Raw genomic sequence first — 18893 nt, forward strand, 5'->3', positions numbered from 1 at the left:
TAGTGGTCCAGTGAATGTGAAAAAAAATCTACCAAAGTCATGGCTCTTTGTCTTCATTCTACTGTTACAGGGTTACGGCACGGGGGCACGGTGGCATCTCTGGAAAATTGTGAGTGCGTGAGTGAATGAGAGTGTGTGTGCGCCCTGTGATGGGTTGGCACTCCGTCCAGGGTGTATCCTGCCTTGATGCCCAATGACGCCTGAGATAGGCACAGGCTCCCCATGACCTGAGGTAGTTCGGATAAGCGGTAGAAAATGAGTGAGTGAGGGTTTCGGCACCAAGATCTGATAGGAAAGAGTGGTTAAGGTGTCGGGCTACCAATCAGAAGGTCAAATCCCACGTCCACCAAGCTGCCACTGTTGGGCCCCTGAGCAAGGCCCTTAACCCTCAGTTGTACAAAAAAAGAAATCTTGCTTTGGATAAGAGTGTCTGCCAACTGCTGGAAATGTAAAGAGTGAATGAACATGAAAAGCACAAAAAAGACATGTGTACATCAATAAACCTTACCCGTGTCTCTCTCCATGCTTAAATGTAATAGTAATAAAAAAAGATTTGTTTCCCCTTTGCTTTCAGAACAGCCCCAGTTTGTTTATTTGGTCTAATGTTGATGGGCTCATTTAAGTACGCTGAACTTACTGTCATGTTCATGGTTCATTATCGTGCTGGAAATAAGTTGGGTAAATTGGGACACAAAAGGGACACACACGGTCTGGAAGAATACTCAGATTTCATGTGACATTTAAATGCTTGCTTGAGAAGACAGTGTGTGAATATAAAACATTTCCCACACCATTACACCTCCAGCAGCAACTAAAACTGATGCACACATGCTCTTGTTGCCAAATATTTACCCTCAAGCATCTGCATGATGCATTAGAACTCAAAATTCATCGGACTGAGCATTGTTTTTCCAATCTTTCCAGATCAAGAACCTGCACCTTAGATTCCTGCAGAAGTGGATAAAGATGCTGTCTTCGGTTGTTATTGTCCCTCTGCCTTGTCTGATGTGATCCACACCATGTTATTTGATTTGCTTTAGCCTTCTCGTCAGTTCAACCCGGTCTCTCACGAACAAGGCATTTCTCCCAACAGAACTGCTTCTCAATGTAGATTTTCTCCAAAAACCTCTGCTGCACATGAAAATCAACAGGATATCAGCAGTTTCTAAAATATTTACATCATCCTGTTGGGTACCAACAAAAATGAAAATGAACTGAAGCATTTCAACTGTATCCAAGTGGTTTTTATATAGTGTATTTATGCCATATGATTTGTGGTTGGATAACTGCATGAATTATAGTTAGTATGTCATTGTGTGTGTGGTGTATCTTTACATAAATGAATGAAAGAGTAAATGAAGTAATAAACAATAAAATATGTTATATATCAACACTGGTATATATGCAGTGAATATTGAACAGAACTAATGGAAACACACTGGACTGAATTAATACATAAAGATCCACATTGCATATATTCTTGTGAGAAAAACTGTTCATGATGTACTTTTTGCTCTATTTACTCAGAAGGATGTATATATTTTTTTCACTACTATTTTATTAGGTTTTTCCCACATCAAGACAAAAAAAAAACACCCTATAAGAAATTAAATATCAAAATGAACAATTACAATTGGAACATAAAATAAATAAATAAGTAAAATAAAATAAAATAAATTACATGAAAAAATACACTTAAATGAGATAATATTTTGATAATACAGTAATAACTTTAATAAAAATTGCAGCAATTCAGTGTTCTTTAACCTTGTTTTGCTCAGGTCCCAAGTTATTCTGCTGTCAAGTCCACTTGATCGCAGAAGTTTAGAAAGGGAGTCCAGATGTTATAAAAGTCATTTAACTTCAGTTTGATAGCAAATGTCAGTTTTTCCAAAGTAAAGGTTTGAGGACATTTTCTTGATCCATTGGTTAGAAGAGGGTCTTTTTGAATGTCTTTCCACTTTAATGCAGTGACACGTTTGGCCACGTAAAGTCTATTAGTTTATGTTTTCTTGCATTTACGACCAAATTCAAATGGGTATATATATGTCCGCAACACTGTTTATAACTCCCATATTTAATAAAAGGCAACGTTTCGACCCTACTGGGTCCTCTTCATATGTTCATATTTATATTCCATATATATATGGAATACACCCAGTTTTGGTTCAAGAGGAACATTATCTCCAATTAACTGACCAATCATAGTAAGAATTTCCTTCCAAAATGTTTGTAGCTCTTTACATTCCCATACACAGTGGAAAAGTGTACCAATTTGGTCTTTGCACTTTGTACAGTTGTCAGGGAAAGGATGTATATTTTACAGTTTATGTTGACAGTCCCAATGTCAAACCTGAAATGACTTGAGCTAACTAAATACAGACAAATTCACTCGTTTAAAGATTGGCTTTGTTTACAAATCTTAGTGGACATTCTGTAAGAGCATTTAAATATTTGTTTAAATTTTCATTAAATTTTCGTTTCGTTTTTTTTTTTTTTTTAGTAATTTATTGTTACTTTTAAATACTAAAACTGTCCGTATACTTCTTCCGGGTCATGCTCTGACCTTTCTATATGAGCTCTCGCCGGCGTCCTCCATTTCGCTCACTCCGGTCCTTGGCGCTGTAGCTGCTCGGTGGAGGACGAGGTCTGCACTTAAACACGAAATATGCTGTCAGTTCGCGTCGCCGCGGCTATCGCCCGCACCCTGCCACGTCGGGCCGCCTTTGTGAGTATTTAATCAGTCATTTCTCCGTGTTTGCACAAAGGCTTTTGTTATTTTTTTGACTGCTTTTGACTTTTTGTGTCCTGAATGTCAGCGCTTCTGTGGCGCGTGCAGCCGCCATCTTGCTCTTGGCCTGTTAGAGCTGCGGTTTGTGTTGATATTCTACTAGAGCTGAAGCTGTATCGCGGAACATCTTATTAACACGTATCTAAACGAACTAGTTTGATGTCACTAGTATGCTGTGAATAGATGTGTTGTGTCTAATGTTGCAACAATAAAAAAACCCGTGTCAAATGAATGACATTTAACTACTGAAGGTCAGGATTTGGTCATTTATCCGGTTTGGGTGTTTTTGTAGGTGATTGTGTGGCTTATTATATTATATTACTTTGTTATTGTATTTGATTTTATTCAATATTGTGACCTTGAAGAGCGGAGTATGTTCTTTTCCTGTTAGCTTTTAGCCGTATAGATTGCTAACCGCGGTTAGCACTGTAAGCTAACATGCTAGCTCTTGATTATATAGCTGTGACGTTTCATATGGATTGTTTAGCAAGTGTACAGCATTTAGTTTTAATCCCTTTTGTTAAATATATATTACATCTCGGACAACTTAACGTCTTGACTTCTTTCATTGTGCTGTACAGGAATTGAAGGTCAACAGTAATGTACACAACATAAAGGCCTCTGTGACGGCAATCAGCAGATGGATTTCTTTTATTTATGTTATTTAACTGTTCAACAGGTTTCCAAGAATGTAGCTGCTGCTTGTGTGGGAGCAAAGAACCTGCACACAGCAAAGCCATGGCTGCAGAAGACTGGTATGTGCATGGACTGCCTTGTTTTTGTTGTGGCAGGATGGTTTTTTATTTATTTATTTATTTTTCCCTGCATGAGCCTAATACACTTGTCCATCGTGACCACCTATGTCCTGTTCAGGCACTGCTGAGGTCTCCAGCATTCTGGAGGAGAAGATCTTGGGTGCAGATACCAGTGCTGATCTGGAGGAGACTGGACGTGTGCTGTCTATCGGTGACGGTATTGCTCGTGTGTACGGACTGAGAAATGTGCAGGCTGAAGAGATGGTGGAGTTCTCCTCTGGCCTGAAGGTGAGTACACTTTAGTGAACCTGGTTCACTCGGTCTGCTTTAGCTTTGATGTTGTTCACGCGTATGAGTGCAGTTTCCCCCAATTGTGCAGTTATAGTTTAAAAAACTAAAAAACCCTTTGTTTTTAGGGAATGTCTCTGAACTTGGAGCCTGATAACGTTGGTGTTGTGGTGTTTGGTAACGATAAGCTGATCAAGGAGGGGGACATTGTTAAGAGAACTGGTGCTATTGTGGATGTGCCAGTCGGAGAGGAGCTGCTCGGCCGTGTCGTTGATGCTTTAGGAAACGCCATCGATGGCAAGGTATGCCGAGTCATGGTGGATTCCCCCCCCCCCCAATAAAATGGGGTAATTTATGAAAAGAACACTACATTTTGAATACCTCTAATTAGCTCTAAAAATTTCATGATTTGATTAAATGAGACGAGATTTCTTGTTTTCATTGGTAAAAAGATTTTTTTTCCTTTCTTTTTCTCTGGCCAAGGTGACCATATTCAGCAAGATCTTATGAAGCCATGCTGTCTAATCTTGCATGCCTTTTGTTTCTTAGCCTTGCGTAGCTACCACAATTTCTTAAAAAAAAAAAGAGCATTTATACTATGCAAAGAGCTCATTGCATTGCAAATAACGATTAATGTAATTGTGGGGTATTTATTAGTTTTAATAGAAATGCAGTGCATACTGGAATTCAAGTGCAAGGCTGACCTTAATGAGGCCTTATTAGAGGTCAGACAACTGAAGATGTTTGTTTCCATCTTCAATTTGAAGATGCATTGTAAGAGACATTTTTGTTAACTTGTACCTTCTTTTACTTTTTGTATTGTGCTAGGGTCCATTGGGATCTAAGCAACGTCGGCGTGTTGGTCTGAAAGCGCCAGGCATCATCCCCCGTATTTCTGTGAGGGAGCCCATGCAGACTGGTATCAAGGCTGTGGACAGTTTGGTGCCTATCGGTCGTGGCCAGAGAGAGCTGATCATTGGAGACCGACAGACTGGGTATGGAGGATGGGGCGGATGAGCTACTTTGACCCAGCATCAGCAAATAAACCTTTTTTAATGGTTCTTTTCAAAAGAAGATTCCTGGGCTGGTATACATGGGTTTTGTGTATAGTTACAGACTAAAAAATGATTTCAGTCCATGGCATTAGGAAATGTCTTTAAGTCACTTGTCATTAATTCACACGAACCTTCATATAAAGCTGAGCTGCTCACATGCTTGTTTTGACTTTTCTTTATTAACAGTAAAACTGCCATTGCTATTGACACCATCATCAACCAGAAGCGTTTCAACGATGGCACAGATGAGAAGAAGAAGCTGTATTGTATTTATGTTGCCATCGGACAGAAGCGTTCCACTGTGGCTCAACTGGTTAAGAGGCTAACTGATACCGGTGCCATGAAATACACCATTGTGGTCTCTGCTACAGCCTCTGATGCTGCTCCTTTGCAGTACCTTGCACCCTATTCAGGCTGCTCCATGGGCGAGTACTTCAGGGACAACGGCAAACACGCACTTATCATCTATGATGATCTCTCCAAGCAGGTAAGGGTCTGAAATGTTTATTACCTTTTACTAAGACATTTTAATGTTGCAAAGTCCAGCCCCCAAAGAGTCCGTCAACGTTTTGTTAAACAAGGATTCTCAGTAGTCGTTTTAGAGTGGTGGTAGTATGCCCTAAAATTGCACAACCTTTTCAATTTCTTTTTTTTTTAAATGTATAGTATTCCTGTTTGGAAAATTTGGCCTTTTTATTTAATTGCTTGTCCAGACTGCTTCTGTCTATTCTTAACCTACAGTGGTGTGAAAAGTTTGCCCCTTCCTTTATTGTTTGCAAGTTTGTCACACTTTAATGTTTCAGATAATCAAACAAATTTAAATATTAGTCAAAGATAACAAACACAACATGCAGTTTTAAAATGAAGGCTTTTATTAAGGGAAAACAAAATCCAAACCCACGTGGCCCTGTGTGAAAGTGTTTGCCCACTGCTAAAACATAACTGTAGATTAATTGAGCTCAGGTGTGAAAAACCAGTCACATCCAGGCCTGATTACATCCAAAGAACTGCAGGCCTCACTTGCCTCAGTTAAGGTCAGTGTTCATGACCCCACCATAAGAAAGAGACTGGGCAAAAATGGCCTGCATGGCAGAGTTCCAAGACTAAAACTGCTGCTGAGCAAAAAGAACATAAAGGCTCGTCCCAGTTGTGCCGGAAAACATCTTGATGATCCCCAAGACTTTTGGGAAAATACTCTGTGGAATGATGAGACAAACTTGTTGGAAGGTGTGTCCCATTACATCTGATGTAAAAGTAACACTGCATTTCAGAAAAACATCATACCAAAGTAAAATATGGTGGTGGTAGTGTGATGGTCTGGGGCTGTTTTGCTGCCTCAGGACCTGGAAGACTTGCTGAGATGAATCAAAATAATGAATTCTGCTGTCTACCAAAAAATCTTGATTGATAATTTGCTGCCATCTGTTCGTGACCTCAAGCTGAAGCGAACTTGGGTTCTGCAGCAGGACAATAATCCAGAACACACCAGCAAGTCCACCTCTGAATGGCTGTAGAAAAACAAAATGGGCCACGTTCACACTGCAGGTAAAAGTGGCCCAAATCTGACTTTTTTTTTTTTTTTGGGGGTCAAGTGACCAGGTCAGACTTCTTCAGGAGTAGTGTGAACACTCAAATCTAGCCCAGATCTGATTTGTTCAAATCAGATTCAGACCACTTCCATATGTGGTCCTGAATCAGACCCAAATCTGATTTATTCATTTATTTATTCCCCCCCCCAATGTGGCTGCAGTGTGAACATTCGTCACAATTATGCGCCGGCGAGTACGCACACAAACGTGACTATGCCTACAAAATAGATCAAATAATCAAAAGTTGCCCTCGACATCCGAAAATTTTCTAAACACTGCGTCTCTGTGCTGCCATTACACAAACATTTAGAAAGAAGCGAAAATGCTTACTTTCTCCATAACCTCACCAACTTTAGCACAATGGCGTGCTGCGTGTGACGTTATTGTTCGTTTGCGCGGGTCAGTTCGAAACAAACAGTTCACACTGGTATCTGATATAGGCCACATTTTAAAAGGTAATGTGAACAGCCAAACAAAAAAAATCAGATCTGAGCAAAATATCCGAATTGATCAATAAGACTTGCAGTGTGAGCGCGGCTATGAAGACTTTAGTGGCCTAGTCAAAGTCCTGACCTGAATCCTATTGAGATGCTGTGGCATGACCTTAAAAAGGCGGTTCATGCTCAAACCCACCAATGTGGCTGAATTACAACAGTTCTGCAAAGATGAGTGGACCAAAATCCCTCCACAGCGCTGTAACAGACTTGTTGCAAGTTATGACAAAAGCTTTATTGCAGTTCTTGCTGCTAAAGGTGGCACAACCAGTTATTAGGTTTAGGGGCAATCACTTTTTTACACAGGGCCATGTAGGTATGGATTTTGTTTTCCCTCAATAATAAACCTTCATTTAAAAACTGCATGTTTACTTGTTATTTGACAAATTTTAATTTGTTATTTGACTAAAATTTTAATTTGTTTGATCTGAAACATTAAAATGTGACCTAAAAAAATCAGGAAGGGGGCAAATACTTCTTCACACCACTACATGGGTTTTGCTTTCTCAGTCTGTCACTGATTAATATTTGCCTTGTGGGAAAAGACAGTTCAGTTGAATGCAAAGGGAAGCAATATGTTTAGTATTTATGTTGCTTCTTGTTTTGCTTTTTACTGAGTGTGACCTGTAATTCCTGTACCCTGGTCTTTTTGAGCCAATAGAATAATGTGCATTTTGTCATTAGACCAGTTTCTCAATAATAGAAACCAAAGAATATATATATTTTTTTAATTAAATTGTATGTACTTAATCAGAATATTGTATTAACGGAACACTGTCCTTTAAATAGTCTTCAGAACGTATTTAAATGAACACATTTGATTATTTTCTGTAAGCATTCTGTCACTCACTTGGCTTTTATAGTTGTAAAATGTAACTTTTTTTTATTTATTTATTTATTTTTTCCCCCCACCTTTTCCTCTCGAGGGTGGGTTGTCCTTGTCTCTTCAGAGCCTGTGCTTTTGCATTTTCATTAAGTTGAACCTGGTAACAATTTTCATTCCCCCTTAGGCTGTGGCCTACCGTCAGATGTCCCTGCTGTTGCGTCGTCCCCCTGGGCGTGAGGCCTACCCTGGTGATGTCTTCTACTTGCACTCACGTCTGCTTGAGAGAGCTGCCAAGATGAACGACAACTTTGGTGGTGGCTCACTTACTGCCCTGCCTGTGATTGAGACTCAGGCTGGAGATGTGTCTGCTTACATTCCCACCAATGTCATTTCCATCACTGACGGACAGGTTAGTGTTTCTGGTGCACTGATGTCTTGCTCTAGCTTCTTTGCACACTACATATGTAATGGACTAAGGTAAAAAAAATTCATTCCTCCTAAAATATGTATAAAATGTAATGTTATCCCAAATGTACAGATCTTCTTGGAGACAGAGTTATTCTACAAGGGTATCCGACCTGCCATTAATGTGGGCCTGTCTGTGTCCCGTGTGGGTTCTGCTGCCCAGACCAGGGCTATGAAGCAGGTAGACAATCACCTTCTGATCAAAAATCCAGACAGTTTAACTTTTTTTAAAAAACCTGGTTTAATACCTCCTAAACAACTAAAATGTGTGTGTGTGTGTGTATAGGTGGCTGGTACAATGAAGCTGGAGCTGGCTCAGTATCGTGAGGTTGCTGCTTTCGCACAGTTTGGCTCTGATCTTGATGCAGCCACACAGCAGCTGCTCAACAGGGGTGTTCGGCTTACTGAGCTGCTGAAACAGGGACAGTACGGTGAGCAGACTTGAGGTCCTGTTGTAGCAGAGAAGTAAAGCTTAAGTTGTGTCTTAAATCGGGACAACATTCAGCCCAAAACTAATGCTTTCATTAAATGAGCAGCTTTCCAAACACTTGTCATTCTTCATCTGGACAGCTTTTTAAAATGTATGTTTATTCCCAGCTCCCATGGCCATTGAGGAACAGGTCACAGTCATCTATGCTGGTGTGAGGGGCTACTTGGACAAGATGGAACCCAGCAAGATCACAAAGTTTGAGAAGGCCTTCCTGCAGCACATTCTTAGTCAACAACAGGAACTGCTTGCAACTATCAGGTGACCAAGATCACAATTTCAGCATCCTGATCCATTTGGTCAAAGTTTCATATTGCATTAAATATTAAGTATAATGATTTTGTTGCACTTTCTAAACAAAATCAACAATTCTTTTCTAGGGCTGATGGCAAGATTTCTGAAGCATCGGATGCAAAGCTAAAAGAAGTTGTGCTTAATTTCTTGTCCAGCTTTGAGTAATGTTTCCCCCTACATTCTGCTCATGTCTCTCAATGTTTGCATATAGTGCTCCAGTTAAGTTTATATGGCACTTGATCAATGTACATAAATCTAACAAATAAAGTGTTCCACACTCTATTTCACGGTTACCTTTTTTGCATAAAACTTATGGAGAAATGTAATTTATTTTGGAAATTGGTGTATCAATCTACAGGATCCAGCAAAAAGTGGTTGGGTGCATGTATAAAAATCACATGAGATGTGGATATTCTCACATTTTATATAAACATACTGAAGCATATTAACTAAGGTGGATTGTGTTTAGCTCCCTCTTTAAATGTTTTATACTGGACAGGATTGCTGCAGTTGAAATGACTTGGAAAATGGTACAACGTTCATAAATACCAGGGCCATGTACAAGAACAAACCTCCACTGAGTAACATTTAGTTTAAATGTTTATGGCTACGGTGCTTGTGCAAGAGGTGCCACCACCTAATGGACAAACTAAGCTGTTCTCCTACCTGAGCCATGTTCTATCAGAATGAGGTTACTTAATGCCAAACTTGGTGCTGCACCGGTCCTTGCGTTTGGAACATGGAAGATTTTTTATTTTATTTTTTTTTTCTTCTTTCTTCTTCAGGAACATGTTCAGCATGTATCTGTCTCTGATGGTTATGTTTTCCATCCTCTCATATTTCATTTACTGATGAGTAGAATAAAATGTTTTATTTAGACAATAAAATACATTAGGGGTGACTAGTGTCAACTGATCAATGCTAGAATAGAATTTTGGATGCAAGTGCTGGTGTTAAATGTGCATGAAGAGCCAAAACTACAGGAGCTTGAAGAATGACAAAAGACATAAACCAATAACATACAATATGAGTGCATACAGTGGAAGACAAGTGCATAATAAATGTGAGTAAACACATGAACAAGTGGTTGATTCTATTAAACAAACAAGCAAAAAACATCCTGCAGTTTAAGAAAGTGAACTGTGCAAGTATACATGTGGATAAGGTGTTGAGTTTCTGTGTTTCATGGAGTTTAAAACTATAGAGTTCTTTGTCTACAAGCTGGAAAACGATGCATATTAGACCCAGTACTGTTTGGTTGTGATGGGCGGTGCATGGTGTCTGTGTTTGGGAACGTGGTTCTGCGTGACGTAGCTAGGGTCATAATAATCCCATTCGAGACCAGATGCCCAGGTTGCCCCTGGAAAACCGTCGCTGTCCGCCGACAGGATACGCAAAGACACACCTGGATAATTATGTGTACAGTTTTACACCCTCTTCATTACACACACCTGAAATGTGGACATAATTCAAAACAAATATATAGAAAAGCAGGCTAAAAGGGAAACTCCACTGTTAAAACTTTTTTTTTTAACAAATCAAAAATACTGTTAAATGATTACATTTTAAGAGTTTTCCCAAATACAATATCCTACATTTTCTGTGATTGGATTTTGATGGGATGAAACAAAATCCAATTCCCCACATAAGCTACAGTCAAGTAAGAAATGGGCTAAGAAAATTCCTAGATCTTTACAGAACTACTGCAATTAAAAGGAAAATTTTATAACAAGCTTTGAACTAACCTGCACTGGCACCGAAGTCACTGTCCAGGCCAGGCCCAGCAGCTGAGGTGCTTGTGGATGCTATGAAGCACGAGGTCTCCTGTGGGATGCTGCTGATGAGTTCCCCTTCCAGATGGACCTTATCGAGGGAGACCAGTTCCAGCTCCACTGTGCGACTCCTGCGCATCATCAGAGGCGATGAACCATGCTGCACACAAACACAAACAAATTACAAAGTAACTAACAAAAGCCAGACAGACATCACTGTCAAGGCAGCATGTGTGTTCAAAAATAAAGGTACAACATTTTAACTGTACTATTCTGTAATTTACTGAAGATAACGATTAAATTATTCACAATCAGGGTCTGAAAGACTTGTGTGGCAGTCTGGGGATAATCTTTTTTATTGGACAATCTTCCAAAAATATACTGCAATATAACTCTACATTAAGATTTTGAAATGGTCTGTGATACACCTGCAGCATCACATCATTAAAACAGAGAACCATCACACATATAATGTGCATGTTAAACATGTTTGTGGAAATTTGAGTCATAAGCCATTTACATGCAGTCAACGTTCCAGTTCATCCCAAAGGTGTGCAGTAAAGTTTGTGGTCAGAGCTCATGAGTGTTCAGGACACATGATTTTACACGTAGCACACCAGAGCTGCATTTAAATATCCCCACTACTCTACCATACAGTAGCTGAAAAGCAGCCCATTACATTTACAGCATTTAGCAGACACCCTTATCCTGGAGTGACTTACAACTGAGCAACTGAGGGTTAAGGGCCTTGCTCAGGGGCCCAGCAGTGGCAGCTTGGTGGACCTAGGGTTCGAACCCATGACCTTCCGATCAGTAGCCCAACACCTTAACCACTGAGCTACCACATCCATTAAAGGAGTAGTATGTTTTGGCCACCGCACATTTATGCTGTTACCTATCGGATACATCATAAAGACAGGAAACAATCTGCATAAAAATGTTTAGATATGTAATTTGTTACATTGAGTAATAATGGATTCGGGCAGAAATATCTAAATATTTTTGGAGCACAAAGCAGCATTAAGTAACAAAATATTGATATTTCATAGTCTGGCTCTATTGGTGGAGCTGGAAAAGTCCCGGTCAGGAGGACTCTTACCCTGATCTGCGTCACGAGCTGCTCTGGAGAATTTGGTGGTGCAACGTTCTCGCGCTCTATTTCCGAGTCGCTGGACTGTAAGATCACCGGCGCGCTCCTTCGCCAAGCGCGCGACCCGCGTGATCCACTGGCTCCCAGTAACGTGCTTGGCACGCGGAGCGACCCCGTACCTGCATAGGTAGCCCCGTCCGGTCGCGCGAGCGCCTCCGACCTGCAGCGCTGGCCGCACGCAGCCCTCCGCTCTGCAGATGAAGTGAGTGACGACGTGATCGGCGGCGCCAACATCGGCTCTGACACGGACGCGTATTTCGTTTTCCGTACCGGGCCGTACGATGCGTCGTCGTTAAAACGTGCGATTCTCTGGCGCGTGGACAGCGACGATGACGAATTCAAGAGCACGCTCTCACAACCGTAGCGCGCTCTCTTTCCCCTCGCAAACTGAAGCAGTTTGTATCCTAGCAACAGGCAGTTTAACAGCAGCAGTAAAACTACACAGGGAATGAGCACGAGGACAAGCAGCGTCAGACTGGACACCTGCAGGCTCTCGCGCAGCTCTGGCGAAGGAACAGCCGTTTCCGACTGAGACATTTCATCACAAAGTGGCGTCGAATTACAAACGATACTGGTGATAAATTAAACCGGTAACAAGTTGTAAAAAAATAAATAAATACAGCGATGTAGTCGACCGACTAAATAAACAACACTGTTTAATTCACACCGGTAAATTCCGACCAAAGCCACTGGAGCGAATCTGCGGTGCTGTTTGTGATGAAGTCTATGAATAACTAGTCAGCTGGAGGCTAATCGGACTTAAAGCGGGCTTCTAGAAACACTTCAGAAAGGCTCAAAACTTACCTCGTGTGCGTCCGTGTTGACGATCACATTTTACAAATCGATCCGTTTCTTGTTACATTTATAAAAAGTTCTTTTTTAAAGCACAAACGCTGAAATCGATCACGAAGCAGCAGTTATGTGAACCTGAGGTAAACCTCACGCGCCTGGTTTAAAATCAAGCGCCGGTTTTTTTTAAAAAAAAAAGCACTTACACTGACTGCTCTATTATTACATTTGCAACACAGTAAGTCAGATTGTGTCGACGCATGTAGACATAAGATAAAGATTGTGTTTTTTTTTTTAATTTCATTTCATTTTACCTCCACACATACAGTGATTCGCAGCAATTGTCAAGAAAACTGATTTGTTATCAAATTGAATACTAGGTTTCCTACTGATTAACTTTCTTACTATGGCAACCAGCTGCAGTATTAGTGGTAGTGCCTTATGGCAACTTCATATTAAAGAGCCTGGTGATTTGCATCCTTAAAAATGATTCCATCTGTGAATGTAGCTGAGCAGTGGGGTCTCCATGGTTTGGAATTGTTTGTCCCACAGATTTTCAATCAGACGCCTTCTCAAACACCTTGTCATGTTCACTTTGTCATGTTCCTCAAACCATCATCACTTATTGCAGCGTGGCAGGGAGCATTATTATGCTGATAGACGCCACCGTTATGAGGGCATACCATTGCTTTGAAGGGCTGTACTTGGTCTGCAACGTTGTTTAAGTAGGTGGCATATGTCAAGTACACTCACATGAATGCCAACATTGCCCAGATTATCACATTACCTTTGCCGTCTTGCCTTCTTCCCATTGCATCCTGATGCTATTTCTTGACAAGGTAAAAGTAAACCTGATTCATCGGACCAGGCCAGCATCTTCAGTCCAGTTCTGATGCTCACATGCCAATTGTAGGCACATGCAGCAGTGGACAGAGATCAGCATGAGCACCCTACCCGTTTGTGACCCCACTGTGTGTTTTGAGACCCTTTTTTCTTTTTAATTTTTATCATATACAATTTGAGTTACAGCAACTCTTCTGTGGGACCAGAGCAGATGGGCTAGCCTTTGCTCTCCATATGCTTCAATGAGCCTTGGGTGCCCATGACCTGTTGGCATTTTTATCCTTATACCACCTTTGGTAGCTATTAACCTCTGCAACTCTACATTAACAGCATTAAAGTGGTGGTCACATACTTTTGGCCATATAGTCTATTTTTGTCTTGTGAACTTTTTTAAATTAGTAAATATTATAATCTTTCTTGTAACTGGAACATATCCAGGGCCCTTTAATGTGTTTCTCCTTGTTTGAATGATATATATATATACACACACATAAATAAAATTTTCATTTAAAATCGTCTTTCTTCTTTTCTTTATGAACCAGTAAATCTTAATATTTTTTGTGAAAACGTTTGGTCACACACACAAGTTAAAATGAGGAGCCACAAAACAGCATGAAAGTGAAAACCAATTGTATAGAGATTAATGTTATATTAGGCAATATATAAACATGGAGTTTATATATATATATATATAATATAGTATTATAGTATAGTATAGTATAGTTTATAGTATAAATAGTTTAGTATAGTATAGTATATAATATAAATAAAAAATATAAATTAGACCTAAACCACCAAATTGCTGAAATGTACTCATTTTGTAATAGAATTTTTTATAAAATAATTTTTTTTTATTAAATTCTTTGTCACATTTTAAGTTTTACCATTTTACAACCGGAAATGTCCATAATTTCAGTTGCTTTTGCTGCGACCGACAGGGGGCGCCACATGACAATGAGCAATGTGAGCATTCATCCCAATTCTAGACTTAACTTTTTTGACCACTTGATCCATAGTTTCATAGTTCCACTTGATCCATATACATATATATATGTGTGTGTGTGTGTGTGTGTGTGTGTGTGTATGTATATACACAGAGAGAGGGAGAGATGATTTTTTTCTCTTTCTCTGCTAAGACTTATCTTTTAGCATTTTTGCTTTGTTGTACTACATTGTATCTCATCACTGATTTTAATATGATATAGCCAAAGACCTAGTTTATAACCTCTGTCAAGTGACTGGTACTGTGAGAATTCAGTCTGAATTTTCAGGTGATTTCACCTGATATCCATTTGGATAAAGTCTGATCACATTTCCTGTCTGAAACAGGAGATTCCAGTTAGCCATGGCTATAAATCTCACTGGTTAGAAAAGATCAAGAGAGTAGTCAAAAGCTTTTGTGATTCACTTATTATTAGCAAAATGATTGCCTAATATTATAAAATTTGGAAAGGTTGCTGGTACAGGCTAACATTTGCTTACCAGTGTTCTTCCCAATTCTCTACATGCAGGACCAGGGGTGCCATTAGCAATTTTGGGCCCTATGAAAGAAAATGAGACTGGGGCCCCTACCACACCCATTTTGCACCAAGCATACAAGCCTCTGGGGGCCCCAAAAGTGTGTGGATCCTAATTTTCCCCCTTTAGTAGCACCCCTGTGCAGGACCATGTATAGACATTACGCTGCAGGGCTAAAGTTACATCACAGTTACAGAAGTGTCTTTAGGAAAAAATATTAAAGACAAAGTAGTTTATTTAATAAAGTCTTTATTTGTACATAAAAAACATGCTTTTCATTCAGTCTTAGCCTACATGCCAAATTATACAGCACACTGAAGTCTTTATATAATCATCCTTTATAAATAATTCATTGAAACATGACACAGGTTCTCTCATAGAGACTAATTATTTGACGATTCTGTACACAAGTACAAATTTGTCATTGTTTAGAGCAAGTTGAGATGGTCATTATAGGAACAGCAATTTCCTACAGGAGGCCATCAAGCCCTCTCCCATAGAGCATGTCACATCCTGCTACATACAGGATGTGTGTTGATACTTTAAGAGTAGCACCTCTGTGTGTATAAGTGTCTGCATTTGTGTATTCCTGTCTGTCTATATGTGGTATGTCTGAATGCAATGTGTGTGTTTGTCTAAAATCTATGGACTACCTATGATATTTTGTGTGCATGTGTGTACAGTCCGGCACACAATATGCCTCACAGAGACAAAAATTTGATGCTGCAACCATCACTGGATCTGTGTGTTTGTATGTCTGGGTTAACATTGTCCAAGACTGTGTTTGATGATCTCCTTGCTGGATGGTGGGATACGCTCAGGAAACACCACCTGGAACTCAACCAACAGGTCACCGCGCTGGGCTGAGTTCTTTGCCCGAGGAAGTCCCTCCCCTATTAATTTTCTCACTGACCCAGGCTTGACGACATCACTGCAGGGAACAGGCTTTGACTGTCCATCCAGGGTGGGGACACTAATAGTACAGCCACATAATGCCTACAGAGAGAGAAAGGAACAAAGAAGGTTATTATTATTTGCTACTACATCTTAGTATGCTAGGTATGAACAAAATGGTTTTCCTAATACATTTTGTTTTTTAGAATGAGGATTATTTCTTGAACTAATAATGTGAGTATATCTGTGAGAAATCTACAGGCTAGAGCATGCTTTACTGTTTCCAAACCATTTGAAAATACCTATTATTGGGTTTTTGTGTTGCATAATGTTTAGTCGAGTTTGAATGAAGAGAGTCTGGTTCAGAGTGAATGAACGTCTCCTGTTATGCAAGATGCCGTTACGAGACGGGTATTGCTAATGTGTTCCTGTTCTCTTGTTCTAGTCTGAGTGGGAAAGAGGAGGAGGGAGGAAGTGCGTGGGAGAGAGATGAGAGAGATGAGAAGGGGAGGGTGAGAGATAAGAGATGAGGGATGGGGGTGAGAAGCAGCAGGAGAGAGGAGTTGGGAGGAGGAGGCGAGTGTGATGGTGCGAGACACAGAGAGACGATAGGCTGTGAGACAAGGAGGGAAAAGAGTGTGAGACAGACAGGTGATAGTGATGACAAGGCAGATGAACGGTGGGGTGAGATATGAAGATGATAGATGTTTGTAGGCAGACAGTGAAATATATAACTATCATGGCAAACAGGCTGAGTGATTTAAATTGAATTGAAATAATGCACAAAAGATTGTGATGGGAAATGAGGGAGAGATAGAGGATTTGTTCTGAGCTGAAGTAGATTTCAAAAAGAGTTGGAAGATCAAGGGACATGAGGGTAAAACATGAAGGGAAGGGAATTCATAATTAGAGATCAGATGTGAGAAAATGACAGAGGGAAGATGAGGAGAGGCAAAAGGCGGAGGAGTGTGTCTGTTTGCAAGCCTGCGGGAGAGGGGAAGAGTTTCTAAATATAGCCACAGTGCTCTGCAGAGGCTTATCATCTAGCAGAGACTGTGTGGGTGGAGAGCAGGACAGGCTGTACTACTAGCACACACACTCACCTCTCTAAGCGTTATGGTGGCTGTGTAGACGATGTTGGACCCTTCCCGTTTGAAGTGGCTATGCTTCTTCTCTTTGACCACAAACGTGAGGTCATTCGGGCCATGGCCTGACACACCTTGTCCCTCCCCTGGAAAGGTAATCTTTGTCCCTTCCTTCCATCCTTTCTTCACCTCTACATCGATCACACGTTCCTCTGGCTGAAGTGTGTTCTTGTCTGTGGGCCGGAGCCGGGTGACTTTCACACGCTTTGTAACACCTGTCAGAATGTCTTCCAGAGACACATAGAGGTCATGCACTTCGGTTGCACCCCCAGGGTGGGACCCTGCCTTGCTGTGGTGACGACCAAGGTGGGGTTGAGGGTTCTTCAGAAATGGGTTGAAGAGGTCCTCATCTGAGTCAAACTCAAAGTTGAAGAAGATGCGCCAGGCATGGGCGTCGACCTTGGGGCCACTGGGTGTTGGGTCTGCTTTTGCAGAAGACATCTGTCCCTTAGACAAACCTGCAAAAGATGCGTGTATGAAAATGTGAGTTTTTAAGAGTTAAAGAAAGGTGGAAATTTCTGCTTAGATTAAATTTGTAGGTGTAAGTGACTTAGGAGTCTAAAACTATATATGTGGAAAATATGGGTTAGGGAATGATAATTTATGAATTCTGCACACAGCAGAGTGTGTGAAAATGGGAACAGTGTGACCTATATAAAGCTCTCACCTTGTTGGTCATAGAGGCTGCGCTTTTCAGGGTCTGTAAGGATCTCATAGGCTTGTGCAATCTGTTTGAACTTCTCCTCTGCATCCGCATCTGGGTTTTTGTCAGGATGGTAGCGAAGTGCTAGGCGTTTATATGCACGTCTGATCTCCTCCTCGTTTGAGTCGCTCGACACCCCTAACACAGCGTAGTGGTCCAAGCACACTGGTGAAGAAGGAGGACTGGGTATTTCAGGGTCCTCATGCGCCTCCTGTTCAGGGAGAGAGAATAAATAAATAATAAATAAAATTGTTAAGCATACACTTCTATATCTTTAGCTCTTAATTCACACAGTGATACAGAGAATTTCATATATGGTCAATTGGACACCTATCTCCATCTACATTAGACACTATACAAGCAGAATTTGTTGGTATTTAAACCACCAGTATATAAAGGTTTTATTAGATAAATGCACTCTGCACTGTTTGAGAGAAAAAAGATACCGTACAGTGACATTTTCTACCCTGTGGTCTATTAGCTCAGTGACAAGTATCTGTAGCTTAAGTTTGGAGTGCATTCAGGAGTACATTCAGGAAGAACACAGTTGTAAAATTCAGGCATAAATTACAATGCTGATACTTAGATGTCATGTTGTATAAAATTAAAACTGATAAAGAAACTAGAATAAACAAGTTTTAGGGTAACTTACATCAGAGGTCCAGCTTTCCTCGCCGTGGATCACTCGCACCTTGCATTTGACGTTCTTATGCTTCACGCCAAACTGCGTCCAGATGAGAACCATGATGGTTAATAGGTGCTGCTGGTGCTGATGCTGCCGCTGCTGATGCTGAAGCTCGAGCCGGTTCTGTGTAACCAAGCTACTACTGACTGCATCTTTCCGCTGCTGCCGGCGCGCTTTTATACCGGCGCGGCAGACACACACACCACCCACGCTGCGTGACCGAGCTTCCCCGGGCCCGCCCAGGATCTGCACGAGAGGGAATACCGTGTTGGAAACCGAGCTGTTCTCGACGCTCATTGGGCGACTCCACAGCATCAGATGCACAAGACGGCCCAGCGGTCCATGTGAGG

At 40.8% G+C, this 18893-nt stretch overlaps 3 protein-coding genes across 4 annotated transcripts; 1 reads left to right on the forward strand and 2 right to left on the reverse strand.

Moving 5' to 3' along the window:
* The first annotated feature begins 2571 nt into the window (after window positions 1-2571).
* atp5fa1 (ATP synthase F1 subunit alpha) lies at window positions 2572-9326 on the forward strand. The gene is made up of 11 exons (XM_060890436.1): window positions 2572-2728; window positions 3471-3546; window positions 3665-3834; window positions 3963-4136; window positions 4663-4829; window positions 5076-5376; window positions 7983-8207; window positions 8337-8444; window positions 8550-8694; window positions 8861-9011; window positions 9131-9326. Exons 1-11 carry the CDS (start codon window positions 2669-2671, stop codon window positions 9207-9209), a joined length of 1656 nt encoding a protein of 551 aa, XP_060746419.1. The 5' UTR covers window positions 2572-2668; the 3' UTR covers window positions 9210-9326.
* A 663-nt stretch (window positions 9327-9989) lies between these two features.
* hwa (huluwa) lies at window positions 9990-12683 on the reverse strand. Of its 2 annotated transcripts, none has more exons than XM_060890438.1 (3): window positions 11916-12683; window positions 10790-10976; window positions 9990-10449 (listed from the first exon to the last, which is right to left on the reverse strand). In XM_060890438.1, the coding sequence occupies exons 1-3, from the start codon at window positions 12501-12503 to the stop codon at window positions 10283-10285; spliced, it is 942 nt and encodes a 313-aa protein (XP_060746421.1). In that variant the 5' UTR covers window positions 12504-12683; the 3' UTR covers window positions 9990-10282. The 2 variants fall into 2 exon arrangements, with proteins under 2 accessions (XP_060746421.1, XP_060746422.1); XM_060890439.1 differs by having other exon boundaries at window positions 10308-10495.
* Window positions 12684-15394: 2711 nt separating this feature from the next.
* zgc:122979 (uncharacterized protein LOC641576 homolog) lies at window positions 15395-18713 on the reverse strand. The gene is made up of 4 exons (XM_060890858.1): window positions 18511-18713; window positions 17823-18069; window positions 17114-17613; window positions 15395-16112 (listed from the first exon to the last, which is right to left on the reverse strand). Exons 1-4 carry the CDS (start codon window positions 18601-18603, stop codon window positions 15879-15881), a joined length of 1074 nt encoding a protein of 357 aa, XP_060746841.1. The 5' UTR covers window positions 18604-18713; the 3' UTR covers window positions 15395-15878.
* Window positions 18714-18893: the final 180 nt, after the last annotated feature.

This window comes from Tachysurus vachellii, chromosome 17 (assembly GCF_030014155.1).
Source record: "Tachysurus vachellii isolate PV-2020 chromosome 17, HZAU_Pvac_v1, whole genome shotgun sequence".
Taxonomy (NCBI): domain Eukaryota; kingdom Metazoa; phylum Chordata; class Actinopteri; order Siluriformes; family Bagridae; genus Tachysurus; species Tachysurus vachellii.